General features: G+C 43.0%; 1 protein-coding gene and 1 long non-coding RNA gene across 4 annotated transcripts in view; one reads left to right on the top strand and one right to left on the bottom strand.

Annotated features, from left to right (window-relative positions):
* LOC146209292 (WD repeat and coiled-coil-containing protein-like) overlaps positions 1–17,520 on the top strand; it is a 51,305-nt gene that overhangs the window by 16,675 nt on the left and 17,110 nt on the right. For all 3 annotated transcript variants that reach the window (XM_084599108.1, XM_084599097.1, XM_084599089.1), the window contains exons 6-10: positions 5,792–5,856; positions 8,451–8,607; positions 9,407–9,529; positions 11,403–11,498; positions 15,228–15,487. In XM_084599108.1, coding sequence (XP_084455234.1) covers positions 5,792–5,856; positions 8,451–8,607; positions 9,407–9,529; positions 11,403–11,498; positions 15,228–15,487 — 701 coding nt within the window. The remainder of the gene's footprint in view (positions 1–5,791; positions 5,857–8,450; positions 8,608–9,406; positions 9,530–11,402; positions 11,499–15,227; positions 15,488–17,520) is intronic.
* LOC146209293 (uncharacterized) lies at positions 2,019–5,340 on the bottom strand. Its single transcript, XR_014706188.1, has 2 exons — positions 4,947–5,340; positions 2,019–4,863 (listed from the first exon to the last, which is right to left on the bottom strand). It is a non-coding gene; the product is annotated as an uncharacterized LOC146209293 (long non-coding RNA).

Genomic DNA, 17,520 nt, shown 5'->3' with positions numbered 1-17,520 from the left:
CCGCGGCAGGGTGGCAAGCACAACCAGAGCGCAAGTAATCACGGTGTTGATGGCCAGCCCGCGGCCCGCACGCCTGCTCATTTGGTCCTCGTTATCATGTGGATTAACGTCTACGACGGTCGTTATGTAGTTTTGATTCTTCAAAGTTTCGTCACTTCCATCTGTGATGAGATGCGTCACGTAACGCATCGCTTTCTGCTCGCATTGAGGTTTGGTGCTGCAAGTTCTTCGTAGTACACATATACAAGCGGCGCTGAAAAAGCTGGGTGCCGCCGGCGTGTCTCTAGCCCAAGCATCGCGTCATTCGTGTTTGTTGGAGGTGTGGTTTGTGCTTACCGTGAGATGCTGTGATGTACGGATTACGTCCTACTAGAGTGCTGTGTGAGACTACGAAGAGTGCTGTGATGAGTGCGCCGATGTCCGGACGGGCATATCAGTGTGTCCGTTTATGATCGGCGATGTTGCACGTGCATGTCAGTGTTTATTAGGTGCAGTGGTAATTTATTTATACGCGCTGTGCAACAAGCAGACGAAAATAAGTCATCGACAATTTGTTAGCCTGCACTACAGAGCTCAAAACTCGGAAAATGGGAATGCACATGATGCAGTTTTCGCATGTTGGAGTGGACCGAAAAATAAGTGCCCAGCCCACACCGCCGGGATGCGCATTACTACAGGTGAAATGGTTCAGGTTTCTGTAAAATAGCTGCCTGGCACAGCACCTTCCTAAATGTTCAGGTTTTGTACTATTGTTGAAGGCCACTTCATCATTAATAAAGGAACGAATATGCTTTATGTGTTAATGACGTGCTTTTTCAAAATGTTCATTTTTTTTTTTTTCGTTTTTCCTTAGTTTCCTTTGTTTTTCATGCTAGACAAACACAAATAGTACACTTTTAAACTTGTCAGTCCAAAGCTGAACATGAATATCTGCCATGCATGTGACAGCTTTAATGCTAGAAAGGTTGACGTGTATAGCATGTACGTAGACGCTGCGACATCTTAGTGGCACGTTCAGCTACTTGCCCCAAGGTCGTGATGTTTAATTCCAGTGATGGCAGTCGCACTTTGGTGCAGGTGAAATGCAAATGCTTCTGTTTCCTGCAAGATGCCAACGCAAAGTACAAAGCCCGGGCAGTCAAATTAGTCTGGAGCTCTTCACTACGGTATTTTTCATAGCTACATATGTCACTTTAGGATGTGAAATCCTACATGCCACAGGTAGGCTGCATTGTTTTTTAGATTTTGTAACCTCTGATCTATGTTTTGCAACATTTGGCTAATTTTAGTTCTCAAACAGTTGTAAAAAATGAAACCGAAGCAGTTCTTGGCATGGTTTCCTGCTTGGATTAATTTGCTAATTGCAGTTCTTTGAAACTTGCATCAATGCTGGACAGTTCAAATAGCAGGCAGTTGAATTACAGAAATGATGTGGATCGTGCATTTCGGTTCTGACAAATGGAAAGTAACGGTCCCCTCCTTGCATACATAGGTGCCCTTAGACAAATACATACTCGGGTGTGTGACTGTGACGCATATCAAGGGTCAACAGAAGGCCATGTGGAGCCAATGTGATATTCTTCATGAAGGCTAAAGTAAAATTGTACAAGAGCTACTGTACCATGCAGAAAAAAATTGATCATTTAGTGTATGATTAACTGACCATGAATAGCGTCTTACTCAGAGTATGATGTGATATATATCTGGTTTAGCATCCCAAAATAACTACGGCTATGAGGAACACAATAGTTGAGGGCTCCGGTATAATTTTGACCACCTGGGGTTCTTTTACATGCACTGACACCACACGGTGCATGACGGCCTATTGTTTCGCCTCTATTGAAATGCCCCTGCTGTGGCTGGAACCAAATCTGCATCTTTCGGTTCAGCAGCCAAGCACACTCGGTTCAGCAGCCAAGAGCCAGCACAACGGGGCCAAGTATCAAAATGCATGCCATTACATTTCCTTCTAGCCGGTAGTTTTCTTCACAGAACTAATGTATACAAGGAAAAGTAAATAGCAAGAAAACACTAGTTTTATTGCACATTATATTCACATTTCAGCAAACATTCTCTAGGAAAAAATTTCTCATAATGTTTGCATGGAAACCATGAACATCTTACAAAAACAAAACAATGCACTTACTCCACTCCAATTATTAATGGGCAAGGTTACATCTATGCTACTACACTGCACTTATCACAAAACCACAAGCCCGATCTGCTTTGGCCAATCACTTGATGAAACTAACGAAGACAGGTGTCACACACCACAGACTGGTCGTCTCGCATCATATCTCTGCATATGTTTCATTTCAATTTCATGCCTTTCCACTTAGCTTCAACTGTTGCCAGCATTACTAGTCACCCATCTTTTCTGAAATTCCTTTTTACACTGTTGGGATCAGCATCCTTGTTAACGATGGTCTCTGGAATTTTCGATGCTATCATTTTCACATCTTCCTCATCTGGAAGAACGAAGAAAATGACAAGCTTTGAGCAGAAAAAAATTAGGGAGACTCCTAATCTCCACCTGTAAGGGTATGGTGTGCCAGTGTTAATGGTTCTTGTCTGCAGATCCCACTGTGGATTCCCGTTAATTTACATACCCTTTGCTACAAACATAATTACTAATTCCTTAATTCATGTCTCTGTTATCTCAGATATACTCATTAGCATACAGTCGTAGGCTGCCCTGTTAGGTGATAGACAACCTGGCAAAGACCTCTGTAAGCCTCAACCTTCCTAATTGGAGCTGGAACGTCCCAGAACATATTTCAAATATAACTTTCTAAGCTTGACTTAACAGCTCCTGCCATGTCGCGTGGCCTCGTGACATTTGGCTCGTGGCACTTTTGGCTTGTGCACAGGGGTCATCTGTTAAATACTGGCTAACATGCATGAAAAATACATTTTCACACAAACTGGTGGCAAATGGTCAAGTGGTGCACTGCAGATTCTGAAATGTATACCTATATGCATGCAAGGATCGCATCATCACATAACATGATCAAGAGTTCTATCAGTACCTGTAGTTACATAGCCCATTAAAGGACCACCTCAGACAATGGTTGTTGTTACCACAAGACCTGTTCCAACAGCGTACTGACACCATTCCACTCAGCGATGGACATGTATATGCATACCCTAGATAGCTCATGATTGTGGATCTCATTTATTTCTACGACTTCCAAGGTGTTCCTGTCGTCAGAAACCCTACACTTTATGAAATCGGGACAGTTGTCTAGAAAGGTGATGAAAAGAAATAACCAGGTTACCTTGACACAATGCTAAACTACAGAGGGTGAATATGCTGCATGAAGATACCAAGAAGCTCGTACAAAGAAAAGTGAGAGTGAAATGGCAGGATTTTTGAAACATTGAAATAAACTACAAACTATACTTGTCAAACCTGTCATTAAGGAATGGAAATCATGCAGTAATCAAGAACACAACATGGAGGCCATTTTAGGTCATCTTCACAAAACACATACCCACACCTCACACACAGCTTCATACTTATGAAAGAGGACAAACCAATAAGCAAGGAGTGTGGAGATGAACTAACAATAAACCATATCTTACACGTGCGCCAGAGTCGAGAAAATAAGAGGAAACATTTTGTACAATTTTGCAACAGATCCCTTTCCATCCCAGCATGATCCTAGGAGACGTGCAAATTTCCTGCATTTTTGGTTTCCTAAAATGTTCGTAAACAAGCTAAATCCTAAAGAACATTTTAGTCATTACACACAAAATAAATACATTAAACCTTGTTCTTGGTGCATGGCAGCATTAGTCGCTTATGCACCATAAAAATCAACACAATGCTGTAAGGTATACCTTGGTTAGCTATGTTATATGAGACAAGCTTTCGATCTGGTGTGGTCCTTATTCACGTGACAGCGCTGTCATGAGGGTCTATGTCCCAGCGATCGGAAAGTGACCTATTCCAATAATTTTACAAACTGAAGGCGATTTCTAACGACTGGAGTGCTCAAATGTTTTATCAACGTCCACCTGCTTTGACAGCCTGGAGTGAAACTGTTGAAGAGAATACATTTTTGAACATTTAACGCGTATCTGAAGGCGTTGCTTTTAATTACGAGGCCCACAAAAAGCAGCTGAATGTCAAACGCCGCCTAGGTAGGCTTTCTAGCAAGACAGCGGTGTAGCGTGGAAAATCGCTCCGCCAGTCCATCGCTGGCGCCGCTGACTTGACAGGCGAACTGTTCAAACTTATAGCTACTGACCACACCTGAAACACTGAATTGCGCATGATCAAGGCAGAATAACACTGAGCACTGGTAGCTATCGATTTCGCGCCCAATATTGTGAAAATCTGTCCTCTCTTCGATCATTGATACGTCCACGGTTGAACATTTATGCGCCTCGGGGTAGGCCAGCCGTTGGAACATGGATGTGTGGTTGTAGCAACGATCACTTGCATGGCACACTCTGCAAAATTCCAAGAGTCAGCTTCTGCAACGAAATGTGCAGCGCACATTTTCTACCGCGTATCTGAGTCCGGCGATGCATGCATATCGAACCCGATCGTTTCAAAGCTGCGCGCGCCGTTCAGTCGGGTCACGCTAACCTCGAGCATGCGGGGGTTTAAACTACATGTACGCAAAATTCAACGACAAGAAAAAGATACAGGCTAAGCACTTTAGTCTAGTCTTCCCCTAAATACCAAAGAACGTTGCTGTTCACAAGGAATTCGGATCACTCGCGCTTCCGGCTTTCCGGTTGTGCACTCTTGCGGTGCGGTGCAGTAGGTCTTCGCCTCGACGAGTCGATGTGCAGCTCGCCGCAGTAGCAGCGCAGGCCTCTAGTAGATTCGGCATGTCTTCTGCCACGGCTCTGAGGTAGAATTTAAACGAAGAATTTAGCTAGAAACATCCTGTTTCCTCGGTCTGCATGTGAGGAACGAGCATAATGCATACTTTGGACTGCCGAATGTTCTGCACGGCGAGGTGTGTGTGTGTTGTGCCGGCGCTAGATCTTCGGAGGTCGATGCAGGACCTAAGACAGCGTAAATGCTAGGAATAGCTCGCTCGCATTACGGGCAGATCGAGGTGATAGTTTAGTGCGAAGCGAAAGCTGCTCGTGAATGTGCGTATCTCGATGCCAGCTGGTGGAGCTGGTGCAGTACGTATCGCCTGCAGCTATATATGCGTGACAGCGATGCTTGCCGTACACAACCCTAAGTGAAGACCGCGATCTATGGTAGAACGGATGCACTCTTCGTAGCACCTAATCGAGAGTCGCGGCTAGCTGATATCATAGAGGATAAGATTCATTTACGCGTATCAAACGGAATGTGGCCGCGTTCGACGTGCATATAGCCATGAGCCTGTATAACGACGTCCGCCGTATCTTTACGAGAATCGAATGGATACGTCGGACGTACCTTTAGACACTTCGAACACTAAAACGTCGTTCCTCGAAGGAGTCGCGGCAGGAAAGACTGTTTAGTACTTGTTCCAGCACCCTAGCGGCGCCCCGATGGTTGTGCCATCTATCGTTCTGCCGCGAAAGCTTCCAACGATGGTTTTTAACAGCGCCGCTTGGCGGCGCGCATTTCGAATTATGGGTGGCGGCGCCAATTTTTGAGTGAATTAACGAGCTGTTACGCGCATAGACTTCCATGCACTGCGGACCGGACCACGATGACTATTTCGAATTATCCAAAATTTTGAATTAACGAGTTGTGAATTAACGAGCTTTCACTGTACATTGAAAATTGTGGCTAAATTGGCTGTAATTGTTTTTCTCTTTCTTCGTCCAGTTTTACAGCATACCATGTTCCGACATCGAGCAAACTGAAATGGAAGTCATCCTCGGATTGGAAAGGCAAGTGTAAAGTCTTCTGGCTACTAATTTCAGAACTGCCACTGTTGTCTACGGTGTCATGGAACTCATACAGCAGTTTCATTACTGCGTTGTCTGCCAAACAAGAAGGGTTTTCTTTTTATTTTCTAATCGTTTGCGGTTGCTGGTCCTTACCTGACTCACCAATAGAGATTCTGCTCTCTTTTCCTGTAGTTCCTTCCCAGAGAAATAAAACGAACACAGAATAATATGCCTATACTCAGGCCTGAATTTAATCAGTAATTCACTTACTGGCTTTCTTCATAAAGGAAAGTTTATTTTTTGAACACATAAGGGTCGAAGCCATTACAGGGGGGAGCTGTTATGAATGATAAAAATACTAGCAATTGCAGTGAGAATTACAAAATATTTTTCATCCTCCTGGTTAGAATGAGGGAAAGAAGATGGCTACACAATATGAAATAGCACTGAACAAGGGCTAAGGCCCATTTCACAGGTCCATTTCAGTTCACAAGCTGAGGCAACGTTGGCTCGACTTGCGAACTGAGGCTCCGCCTTAACCCTTGTTCATTGCTCTTTCATATTCATCCTCCTGTTACACAGTGTTTGCTAGCATGGTTCGAAATTGCTGGTTATCGCTCATGACCACAATTTCTGCGAGAGAGGGATCTTGTTCATGTGATGCACGAGGAAAGGAGGACTGAAATATAGATAGCGTGTTACATGTCTCAGTTCCAACTTTGTGGTGGTAACAAAAGTGGTGTGACACTTGCATGGGAGAAGTAATGAGTGCATCATGTAGTGTGTGGTAATGGTATAGTTTATGGAAAAGTCTTAGATGAAATAATTTCGGTAGGTGGCTAAGAGTGGTAGATAAATGATAGCTTTTACAGTTGTTACACAAGCAACTATAGTATGATTAAAGTTACACGATGAAGTGAGCAGCATTATTTTGGGCCAACTCAAGTCTGATGATTAGGTTTTTGTTACTGGGACTCCATATGTTGGTGTCATATTACAGTTTAGAACATATTAGTGTTTTATCAAGTAACAGTTTCAAGAAAGAAGGGATTTATAGAAGTTCCGGCATGCATAACCTAACATGCGGTTAGCACTGTTAACTTTGCACTCTATAGGGTACAGTCTTTGTCAAAAATATACAGCCCAAGGGGCTTGCTTCTAAGCAATCTGACTAGTCTCCTAGAAGCAATACTGGTATATGGAGTTAATCATAGAAAAGAGTGAGGACTAGATTTCTCGTCTACGAGATTTTGAGCACTGCAGAAGCATAACTAGCTTCGTTACGAGGCTTAGAGGCGAAACCCTTGGGCCGTATATTTGTGACAAAGACTGTACATTCAAGAGAGGCCGGCAGAGATGTGTACACCCAGGTGTTATATGTAAAGACTGCTTCTAAGGGAAAATAAGTTGTGTACTACCTTAGTGGAGTTTTGACATATCTGGACACTCGCACAATTTTACAGCTGTTAGTATTTAGTTTCACAAACTGTCCATCCGGAGAGAAATGTTACAGACATCATGTTGAAGGAAGTTAACATTATTTAGTAACTTTATTTCACAACAACCAATGTATTTGTCAGCAACAGATGAATGCTAGGCAATACAGTGGGAGATAATAAATAAGAAACAAAAGGGGTCTAAATATGGACCTTTGTGTTGGAACCAAGTAAACTTCACTCAAAGGTGAATTATAATTGTTAGCAGAAATGAACTGCAATTTGTTAAGAAGTATTCAATCCATTTCAGAATGTTATAGTCAGTAATCAGTTAGGTTAGCTGAAAAAAAAAGTGATAACATACCATGTCGAATGCTTTAGAATAGTCAAGGAAAATGTAGTCAGCTTTTGAAGCACAAAAAATAACTAATCTGAATAGGCTTAAGCCTGTAGCAGGCTCCAGTAGGCGGGAGGAGGTGATGATAGTCAGTACTGTTTTTGCACTGCTTTCAGTTCTTTGAAGGTTAAGTCTGCTTAAGTTTGTAGGCACACAAATAAATTGTTTTTGAAGAAAGGAAAGGCGAAGTAGATGTTTCATTACCCACTGTACCATGATGGAAGGGATGTGTAAGGCAGTGAAGGAAAGGGGGCACCATGTCGGAAGGGCTCTGGAATAATATCAACCACCGGAAGTCATTTACATGCACTGACATTGAACTGCGCGCATATGTTCCACCTCAATGAAAACTCAGTTAGTCTGGCTTGAAATCATACCTTTCAAACCAAAATATGTTAGTAATGCTTAAAGACCCCTAAGAGTGCAGTTCTTGCTTAAAATTGAATATATAATGTACCTATATATACTGCACAGTTGACCAACAAAATAAAATAATGTGCATAACGTGTTTGCATACATGTCACCTTCTTTGGTCGTCCATGTATTTTGTGCTGTGCCTGTGGCATTCCAGTTCCAACTCAGCTCTCATTTAACCTTGATACACATGCAGAGCATGTAAATTTTGATAAACTTTATTTGAGGACAGCTTTAGCTGGCTGTTGTCTGTGCACATGTTCGCTTCTAGGAATTTAGTCTTCTTTTCCTCCTCTCTGCACGTCTTGTCCCATGTGTGTCCTGAATGAATGGATGGATGAATGCAGGGTGTGCTGTATTGAGGGGCTGGAAGGGGACCGCTTTGTGTGCACGGTGGAGCTCCCACTCGACAGCATGGTGGTTCGGAGCCGCTCGGAGCGCTACCTCATGGACCAGTCCCGGGGGCCCCTCGAGACCCTGCTCAACATACACGCCGCCACCGAGGTGGGTTAAATCTGGAAGAAATGACCTCCTCATCACGCTTCTGTGCATATGAGTTTGAATCGAGTTGCAGAAAGATTTTCAAATGTGATTGTCTGAGCGATAAATGTGTTTCCTTCTTGCTGAGAAAAGATCAGTTTTATCAAAAACTGACTCCATGGAATCCATGGAATCGGTTTTTGATAAAAACACAAATAGGATGGAGCAAACCTTTGTGTCCCTTTTAGCAACACAGCTTCATTTAAAACATTAAGTGATCAGAAATGATGTTGCCGTTATAGGCATCCAGTGTTGTTTAATGTAAATGAGTTTAACAGCTTTGGGTAGTGGCTCCCATGCATATAGGCATAATAATTTGTCATAGTTAGTATGCGACTATTGAAATACATTGCTGTCAAATTCTACACTGTGACTATGTAACTATATCATGCAGCCATATGTGCTCACCTCTGGGATCAGATACGTCACACAAATTTAGGGAACCATTGCATAAGCACGGCAGATTGCTGTCTCTAATGGTGTTGTTTTAATGGGGTACTTTTGTGAGCACTTTTAAATACCAATCAGGTCAAGTTACCTGTGAGCCACAGCACATCGCCAAAAGAAAGCCTGCAAAGTGATCAATGTAGTGGGGGCTGGAGGTTAGGCTTAACATTCCCTCTGGAATCATTTTATTTTAGTGCCATCTGAGGTGCTTCGGTCGGTTGCATTAACAGAAAGGGTAACGTAGGGGTGAGGGATACAAGGCACGTCTCTGTGCTAGCCTTCTCTGGTGCGGCCATTCTGCCAATTTTCTGTGCAGGGTCCGCTGGAAGGCAGCTCACAACTGTTCCTGCTCCAGTGGAATCCGGACACAGACAAGCCAGAAGTACGGAGCTGGGACGAGCTCTATGGCATCCTCTCGCCTGACCTCCTAGCTGTCGAGGTACCTTTGCCTTTACCTAGCTTGTTTTTTGCGAAGACCCAAAGAATAGTAAGTAACTACATGAACTGTAGAGACAGGTGTTGTGGCAGCAGGAAGAAATATTTAGCAGGCGAATTTGAAGCATGTGTCGTATACACCTGTGGTGAAGTACCACAGGTCTCTCACACTTTTTCTGATGATCTTGATATCCATCATTCTGATATCTGCTGAAGCATTGCACTGTTGATTCATCAGTTTCATTTCTTTTGATGTGGCACTCCTTTTAACTTCTTTTTCTGAATTTTTATCTTTGAAACGATCAAGCAGCCAAATACGGTTGCCAGATACACTGGAAAGACACCTTATAAGTCGGTATTCCTGCAGTGCCCATGCTTGTTTAGCCGTCTGCACTAGATGCATAGTATTGATAAGGTTTCTTGAGGTTTCATAAGCATTGTCTTGGTCTGCTTGCTTCGTGGAAAAAGGCTCTGGTTATTTTCATTGGAGTGAACGTAGCTTAGTTGCTGAATGTTCACATTGGTGCTTCAGGGGATACATTAAAAGAGAAAACCTGCCTATCGTTGCCTGCATGTGTTAAACGTTTCCCAGTTATTTTTTTTTTACAAATGCATCAGCTATTTCATGATTGTAGGTACATTAGAGAGTATATTAATTATGCATGAAGCCTACTACCTTTCTACTATTTGAAACTACTGGCTAGGTCTATTAACAGATAATGCTTGGAGAGATTCGTCTGCAGGAAATAAAGTTTAACTTCACATAGAAAATAAAATCTTATTGTCACAGGGGCTTAGCATTTGCACTTTGAATGTTCCAAGTGATGACCTTTAACTAGAGGTCAAAGATCAGAAAGTCTGACAGTTGGGTCAAAAAGGAATGAATGCCAGTGCACAAGCTCTATTTAGAAGGGTAGCACCAATATGCCATAATACCGAGTCTGAGTTCTAGTGCCGGAGGACATTTTACTCTGCCAGCCACTGGAATATTCCATGAGGGCAGGATTTGGCAACAGCCAGTTTTTTTTTTTTGCTGGTGCACAACAGTTGCCCCGAGCACAAATGCTGGGGTGCTATTTTAAGCAAACATTAATTGTTTAATTTTACCCAAGACGGGCACAGAATGATTCATTACAGACCCGCATTGTTCAATAAGTGCGGGAAAACCATGTTGCGCCTCAAGGGGAAGGGGTTTCAATGTTGACAAGGATGGAGAGGTCAGCTTGAGGAACATTCCTTCGACCGGCTGCTCCAAACAGGGTAGAGGAGAACGGAAATCCACTGAGAAAGGGAGCAAGCAATGGTAGGAAAGGATTTATGTCAGATGTCACGCCCACAGCACTCACAAATGCTACAGAGATGGACATCCGCATTCTCGGACCTCAAACTCCCTAGAGATTCTCATCGTGCCAGTGCTGGTGTCTTGGTTTCTATATGTGGTTTGTTGAGAAATGCTGGGGGCAGGGCTGGACTACTACTGTGGTTGGCACTTTGTTGTGTGGTCTGTTATGCGCAATTATATATGATAAGGTTGGTCGTCAGTGCTTATGCAGAGTAGGAATGGCAGCCGCATTAAGAATACATTTGTTGCCAAAAGTTTTTCTAAAAAATGCTCCACCTATAATCAAATTCTCCTTAGAGAAGGCCACAGCATTGCTGTAACCGATTCTCACTTTCTTCCACAGCTTTCTGGCCATGAACATCTGAACCGGCTATCATGCCAGGGGAAAGAGGGCCCAAATGAGGAGTACATTAATATGTAAAAGTGGTGTTACATTCTTGAATGCCAGGGCCTTGCCCATGTCCTTCGTTTTGGTCTTCTATGTCATGCGTCTTTTTTTGCTACTTGAATAAAATCAGCACCGCCCTCTCTGCAGCCCTCGTCGAACCTCATTGTGGTCGGGAGCAACAGTTGCCACACCCTGTACGTGTATGGCATCGTTGACGAGCAACTCGAGAAGCTCCACGATATTGTGAGTGGCTGGGCATTCTCTCTTCGCAACCTTATTTTGACAGGCCAATGCCTGATGACAGTGGTTTGACACGTGGGTCGTGCGAAACAAGCTCTCTGCTTGCTCATTGTCAGCAGCTCTCAGAAAGTGCAACTTCGTTCTACTGAAATCAGTTTCTGCTGTGTAGAGAGCGCATCCTATGTAAACGTGAAGCCTGAAGCTATTTAATTAGTAATGCCAAGTGCTGAGACAAATTTCATCTTTCACGCTCTCCTCGGTGGTGGTGGTCGTCTGCGACCACACCATTCGTCGACCACGTGTTCCCCGGTAACGTTATCCCCCTCGGCAAAAGGCACCGTCCTGGTGAATGTTAGGCGTGCGGTGTAGAGGGGGAATAATATGGCTTGAGGCGGGCCACATGCACTATTTCGGAAGTGGGTGTAGCGGACGGACGGTAACTTTGGGCGGAGCGACGTAATCTCATATGTTACGTCAGTCACTGGGTGTAATGTACGTTACGGACCTGTGTAGTGGGGCAGAAGAGTTTTGCACAACCCTACACGGCGGGTCGGGAGCCAGAGCAATACCAGAGATTCGGGAAGATAATGAACATCACGGTGGTGAGCGTCGTAGCGGAGTTTTTGTGCTTCTTGGGAAGCAGAGAGCTTGTGACCAGCAATCTGCTGAGCGGCATCGGCTTGGGCGATGGTATCGCGGGCATGAGTAGTGACGGGTTCAGTTGTGGGAAGCAAAGTGTCGAAGGGCAGTAAAGGGTCTCTTCCAAAGAACTCGGTGCATATACTTCAAGAGCCCTTGAGCATTCACACTGTCTACGTCGTCATCTTCTGAAACAGCCTTTTATCTTTCACGCTCTCCTTGGTGGTCGTCGTCTGCGACCACACCACTTCGTCATCCACACGTTCCCCAGTAGCATTATCTTCATTAAATTGGGATTTTCGTTAAATTGGGCTTCGTTAAATTGAGTTTTGACTGTATTCACTCCCAGTGCCAGTAACTCGTGTTACCAGGGAAAAAATAGCTGTTTTTCATAGGTCTCTGACAAACTTCTTTGCTGCAAAATGTAAAACAGATAAAAATAGGTAACATGCATAGCAGTAATGGAAATAGAATGCACATTTAAAAAACATACCTTTTAACACAAATACTCTGTACAAATTGAAAAAAAAAAAAATCGAAGCACAACATAAGTTAAATGAGAATACAAAATTCAGATTTACAGGGTAATAATTACCGAACAAAATTAGGAAAATAGATTCTAGAAAATCTTTCTTGAAACTTGTCAACAAGATTTGAAAATTTTAACTCAATTGGTGTTTTGAAGTTGACTCTTCTTTTTTTTTTTTTTTTATACTAGCTGAAAAGGGGTAATTTCAGCCCTTTGTTTGAAGCAAATTTTGCCTTCTCAGAATAAAATATACAATTACTGAAGTAATGATTGATAACACCGCTTTAAACCATTTTCAGTATCAACTAAAATCTCATTTGAGAACGCAGGAAAAAATTTCAGAAACAAGAAGTATAGCTGCTGTAACATTTCTGACAAACTCTTGATATGACAATTGGAAAGAAAAAAAAAAAATGCAGAAAATCAAATAAAGGCACAAACATTTTCGTTTGCCAAAAGCCAAGCACAAAGCATTTAATGGCATCACTGCTTCGCAGGCAAACGAGCGAGCTTTGACTATGTGCAGACACGAAAGTGAACCTACTGCTGCACGTTCGCTGAACCGCTGCATTCTGTGAACGCTTCACCACAACGTCCTCACAATCGCTGCGTTGAAGCATCCTCAAACAGCGGCAGGGCAAATAATGTCTGAAAAATCGAGCAATTAGTCACAATGCATATAAGAAATTTTCGGTGCTCAATATACCTTAGTTCTATGGAACATGTCATGGTCACCACGAAAGAGTTCGAACAGTCGAGTATGTCTGAAAAATCGGGAATCGAAATTTTCGTTCAGTGGTCGTAAACACATAATTATTATGTTCAGGCATACAGCATTTATAATTTTATATTGTAGCTATAATTGACTTTACTTATGCAGCATAATATGTTTATGTAATCCTCCTAACAGTATGCATGCATCAGTGGAACAGTAACATGCAATATTAGCACTTTTTTATTGTTTCCTTGTTGTCCAATGTGTGGAGCAGCACGCAGTGTGAGAAGGCAACTTCACAAATTATGATAAAGGTATTTACCTCGAAGCATTACTACTAAAACAACAGGGTTTATGAAGTCAGTATCCAAGAGATCATGGAATTATTTTTTGTTTCATAGATACCACAAAAGAAAGGGAAAGAAAGAAAGACACCTAAGAGGTCCAGAAAAAAGAAGACACCAGTATTGGCAGAAAATTTTGTTGGCAAGAATATGAAAGAAGGTGTGCTACCAAGCTTAATGTTTAAAGCAGGAGTCTGCAGTGTACAAATTTGTGTATAAAGCAGCTTAAAAAGATATCCACCCAATCTGTTGTTTTTGTGCTCAGAAGAAATAGATCTCCAAGGTACTTACAACTACAGTGACTTCATGGTCTTTTTTTTTTTTTTTGAAAAACATACGGGTATGTTTTAGGCATGCTGTGCCTATTAGTAATGGCAAGTAGTTACCCTACACTGAATTGCTAAGACGACGTGGGTTCTTTTATTCAGCTTTTATGGGACTCTCTTGATTGCAATATTTATTCTTTTTTTACTATAATGCATTTTTCCTGGGGTGTAAGGTGAAAACCATATCAGTATGTTGCAAAGAATCTCTGTTCACAAAACCCTACCTTGTAATATATATCATATGTGATTAAATTTATCCACTTCATATAGTCCATAAGGGCGGCCAGTCAGGCTTGTTGGTGCGTGTCCGGCTATTACAGCAGTGTTTCACTTCTGGTGTGAATTGAATTACATTTTTCTTAGCTTTTTCTCCTGGGCCTCTCTTGTTTGTTTGTTTTTTGAGAAGTTTTGACTCTTGTACCTGCATGCATTATCTGCTGGTGCGTGACAGATACTGCGATTGGTGCGCAATTTGAAAGTACCAAAGGCTAGTTAAGTCACTCAATTAGGGTGACGTCAACGATGTGATGTCACCCAGAAGAAACGCCACTCAAGAGACCAGTTGCCATCCCATATTTTCATCAGATATCGCATCGACTGAAAAAAGTGGCTCTGAAAGGTGATGTGCCGGTGGTCGTCACGCACGGCTGCGTTTTGATGGAGGCGAAACGAAGAGAAACAGAGTGACCGATATTGCACCTTTACCTTCTTGTGAACTAATTAATATTTTAAAAACGGGGTCTACGGGTTCCTGCTGACTTCACAGAGACTGTCCTTGTAGTTTCGAGCAGTTCAAGGGCAATTTTGAGTAACAGGATTGTATGGAGCTGACAGAAAACACGTCCGCTCTCTTACAGGTCGCAGCACTCTCTAAGTATGTTTGAGACGTGTGCTGGTTACAGTCATAATAATCTATATTAAATACAATTATAACAAACACATGTAATGTAAAAAATGCAGAATGCGTTGAACTTAAGTTGAAAGCTGGTGCCCATCCTATGCTTCTCTCTGTCTGTTGCACGTTTTTCTCACCATTTTCTCGCATGTTTGCACTCACGTGCTCACCTGTGGAAGTGTATATCCATTCTGTCCGCTGAATGAGGAACTACAGGTTGAACTGAACCTGTGGGTTTGGGACACCTGCTGAGTCTGGCTGACTGTGTGCGCACCGTGCTGCAGAACCTTCCCAAGGAGGAGCGTCCCAAGGGGGTGACAATCCACAACCAGGAGGCGCTGCTGATGATGGCTAAGCTGCCCGAGGAAGAGCGGCAGGTGCTGTCGCTGCCGCGCTCTGAGTTTGTCGAGTACGAGGTGGTGCTGCAGAGCATCCCGCTGTCGGCCCAGCCCCAGGGCGCATGCACGCTGCAAAGCCTGCTGGGACAGGCCGCGGCCAAGTCGTCCGCCTCGCTCGACAGCGCCGTCTCGGACCCCATCGGCAGGTGCGTCATTCAGCTGAGTGGCTGCTGACTTCTTTTCTTTCACTTCTGATTATATTGCACACCTTGCAGGTTTCAGGGTTGGAGTATTATGTCAATGGGGGCTGCAGGTATCAACTGTCAACAGAAGAATTTGTCAAACTTTTGAAAGAGTGAAGAAACCGAAAGAAGCCAAGTGAACGTAGGGGCTTCAGTATTAGTGATGAAAAAAAATCAACTCACAAATAATCGCAGGGTGCAGGTGGAAGTTAAAGCTTTAATCTGAGCACCAAAATTATAAATTGTGAGTAGTTTTTGCCTGGTCTGCACTTTCCTGTGCAACCAGCATGGCACACGACATGGCCTCAAGCGGCAAAGGAATTAGTAACTCTTTTTTTAGGGTCTTGTGTTCTGAAAACTTGCGTGGACACCTGAGCACAGTCCAGCTTCAGGATAAAAATACTTTAATGGCTTCTATCTGTCACCAGCTGTGTTGGTTTGTTGTGGAGTTCACAAGTTCTTATTGATTATTAGTGCCTTACTAAGTGTAAAAGAAGTGATAGTAATGACAGTTGCAAACTGGAGAAGATATGGGCAAGTGAAATGGTTAGTGCTGGATCATTAAAAGTAAACAAGATTTGCTTTCAAAGACTTTTGAAGGGCATTTCCTTTGCCCTTGCACATTTATAGACCTTAGTTACAGAGATTTGAGAGACCCAGCATTGGAAATCTTGAGGCCAGCAGACAGTAAGTGTGCAGGTCTGTGAGTGTGTTTGTCATGTAAGTGAGAAGGTTTGTATGGAATGAGTGGGCTTTTTCCTTATTTATTCATACCTCATCACAACTGCACATCAAAACAGTTCGAGAGCTAAGTTGCATGTCACATAGCAGCATGCAAGTGACATGATTGAGATGCTGCTGTTTTAAAAGACAATCATGACGGTGACTGCATTCTTTAGTAAGTTTCGTGTTATTCCTGGACCTAGTACCTCGTGTGTTCCACAGATGGCGCCACGTACTTGTGCGCTGCTTGGCGTAAATTGCAACACACTCTCGCAGTGTAAGTAAACATTGTCATTTTCAGCAAAACACCCTCGCGCTGTGCATTGAATATCATCATCTTTATGAAGTTCCATCTGCGCCGTTATTTCGTTTAACTAAGTAAATGTGCCAAATACATACGCCATCTCACGAACAAGAGACCGCAGCCATGCCAGGCAGGCTGCCGAGGCCGTCGAACAAATAGAGGCAAGACTAGCCCATTGCTGAGAATTACCAAGCGTGGAAGCGATCCAAGGTCGAAGCAGCAGCAGCGACTACAGCTGCGGCCTATGGTTAACACTTGTGAATGTTGATTCAGGGATCATTTAACCTCTACTATCTTTATTTTTTTCACAGTACATATATTGTCATAGAGGAGTGAAGAAGACAATGCAGTGGTAGCGAATAACGGATGTCCAGAGGAGTCATCTACATTGGTTGAGCTGGTTAGTTTTCTGGATAAGGTGACAAGGATCGTTGACAAAGTGACAGGGATCACCACCTGCGAAGCGCGGCAGGAGAAGTCATACTGCGATCCGACGCTGGAAAAATTTTGATGTGGTGTTCTGAACTTCTATCAATATGCCCTGCATACTTACCATACATGCAGCTTTGTGTCTTCAGCATCCTTCTTTGCTTCCAGCACTAAGTTACAAAAAAAAAATGTGACTTTTGTAAACTTTATGACTTCAGCTTAGTGTGCAGATGCCTACTGTGGAGACATTGCTCTTCAATAGGTGCAGTTTTGTTTTGTGAGCTTGACACTTTAAAGCACTTTGGACATTTCTCACAGGATTTATTTGAAAACTCCTGCATTGTGAAGAATGCAACAAAAAGTTTGTTGGGACTTTCAGCAGAAATTCAGAATCTGGTGACAGACTTTGAGTACAGTCAGCTTGGACTTGCAGTTTTTAACGAATGCACCTTTGAAGAGCGATTGTATTAATTTTCTTGCTGCACATACTGTTATCAGTCCGTGATGAATTGACTATCCGTGCGTTCAAAGACAACAGTAT

The sequence above is a fragment of the Amblyomma maculatum genome, chromosome 1 (assembly GCF_055883805.1).
Source record: "Amblyomma maculatum isolate TAMU_Amacu chromosome 1, ASM5588380v1, whole genome shotgun sequence".
NCBI classification, from domain to species: domain Eukaryota; kingdom Metazoa; phylum Arthropoda; class Arachnida; order Ixodida; family Ixodidae; genus Amblyomma; species Amblyomma maculatum.
The sequence above is the reverse complement of the archived record's forward strand: the minus strand, read 5'-3'. Positions and strand labels throughout refer to the sequence as shown.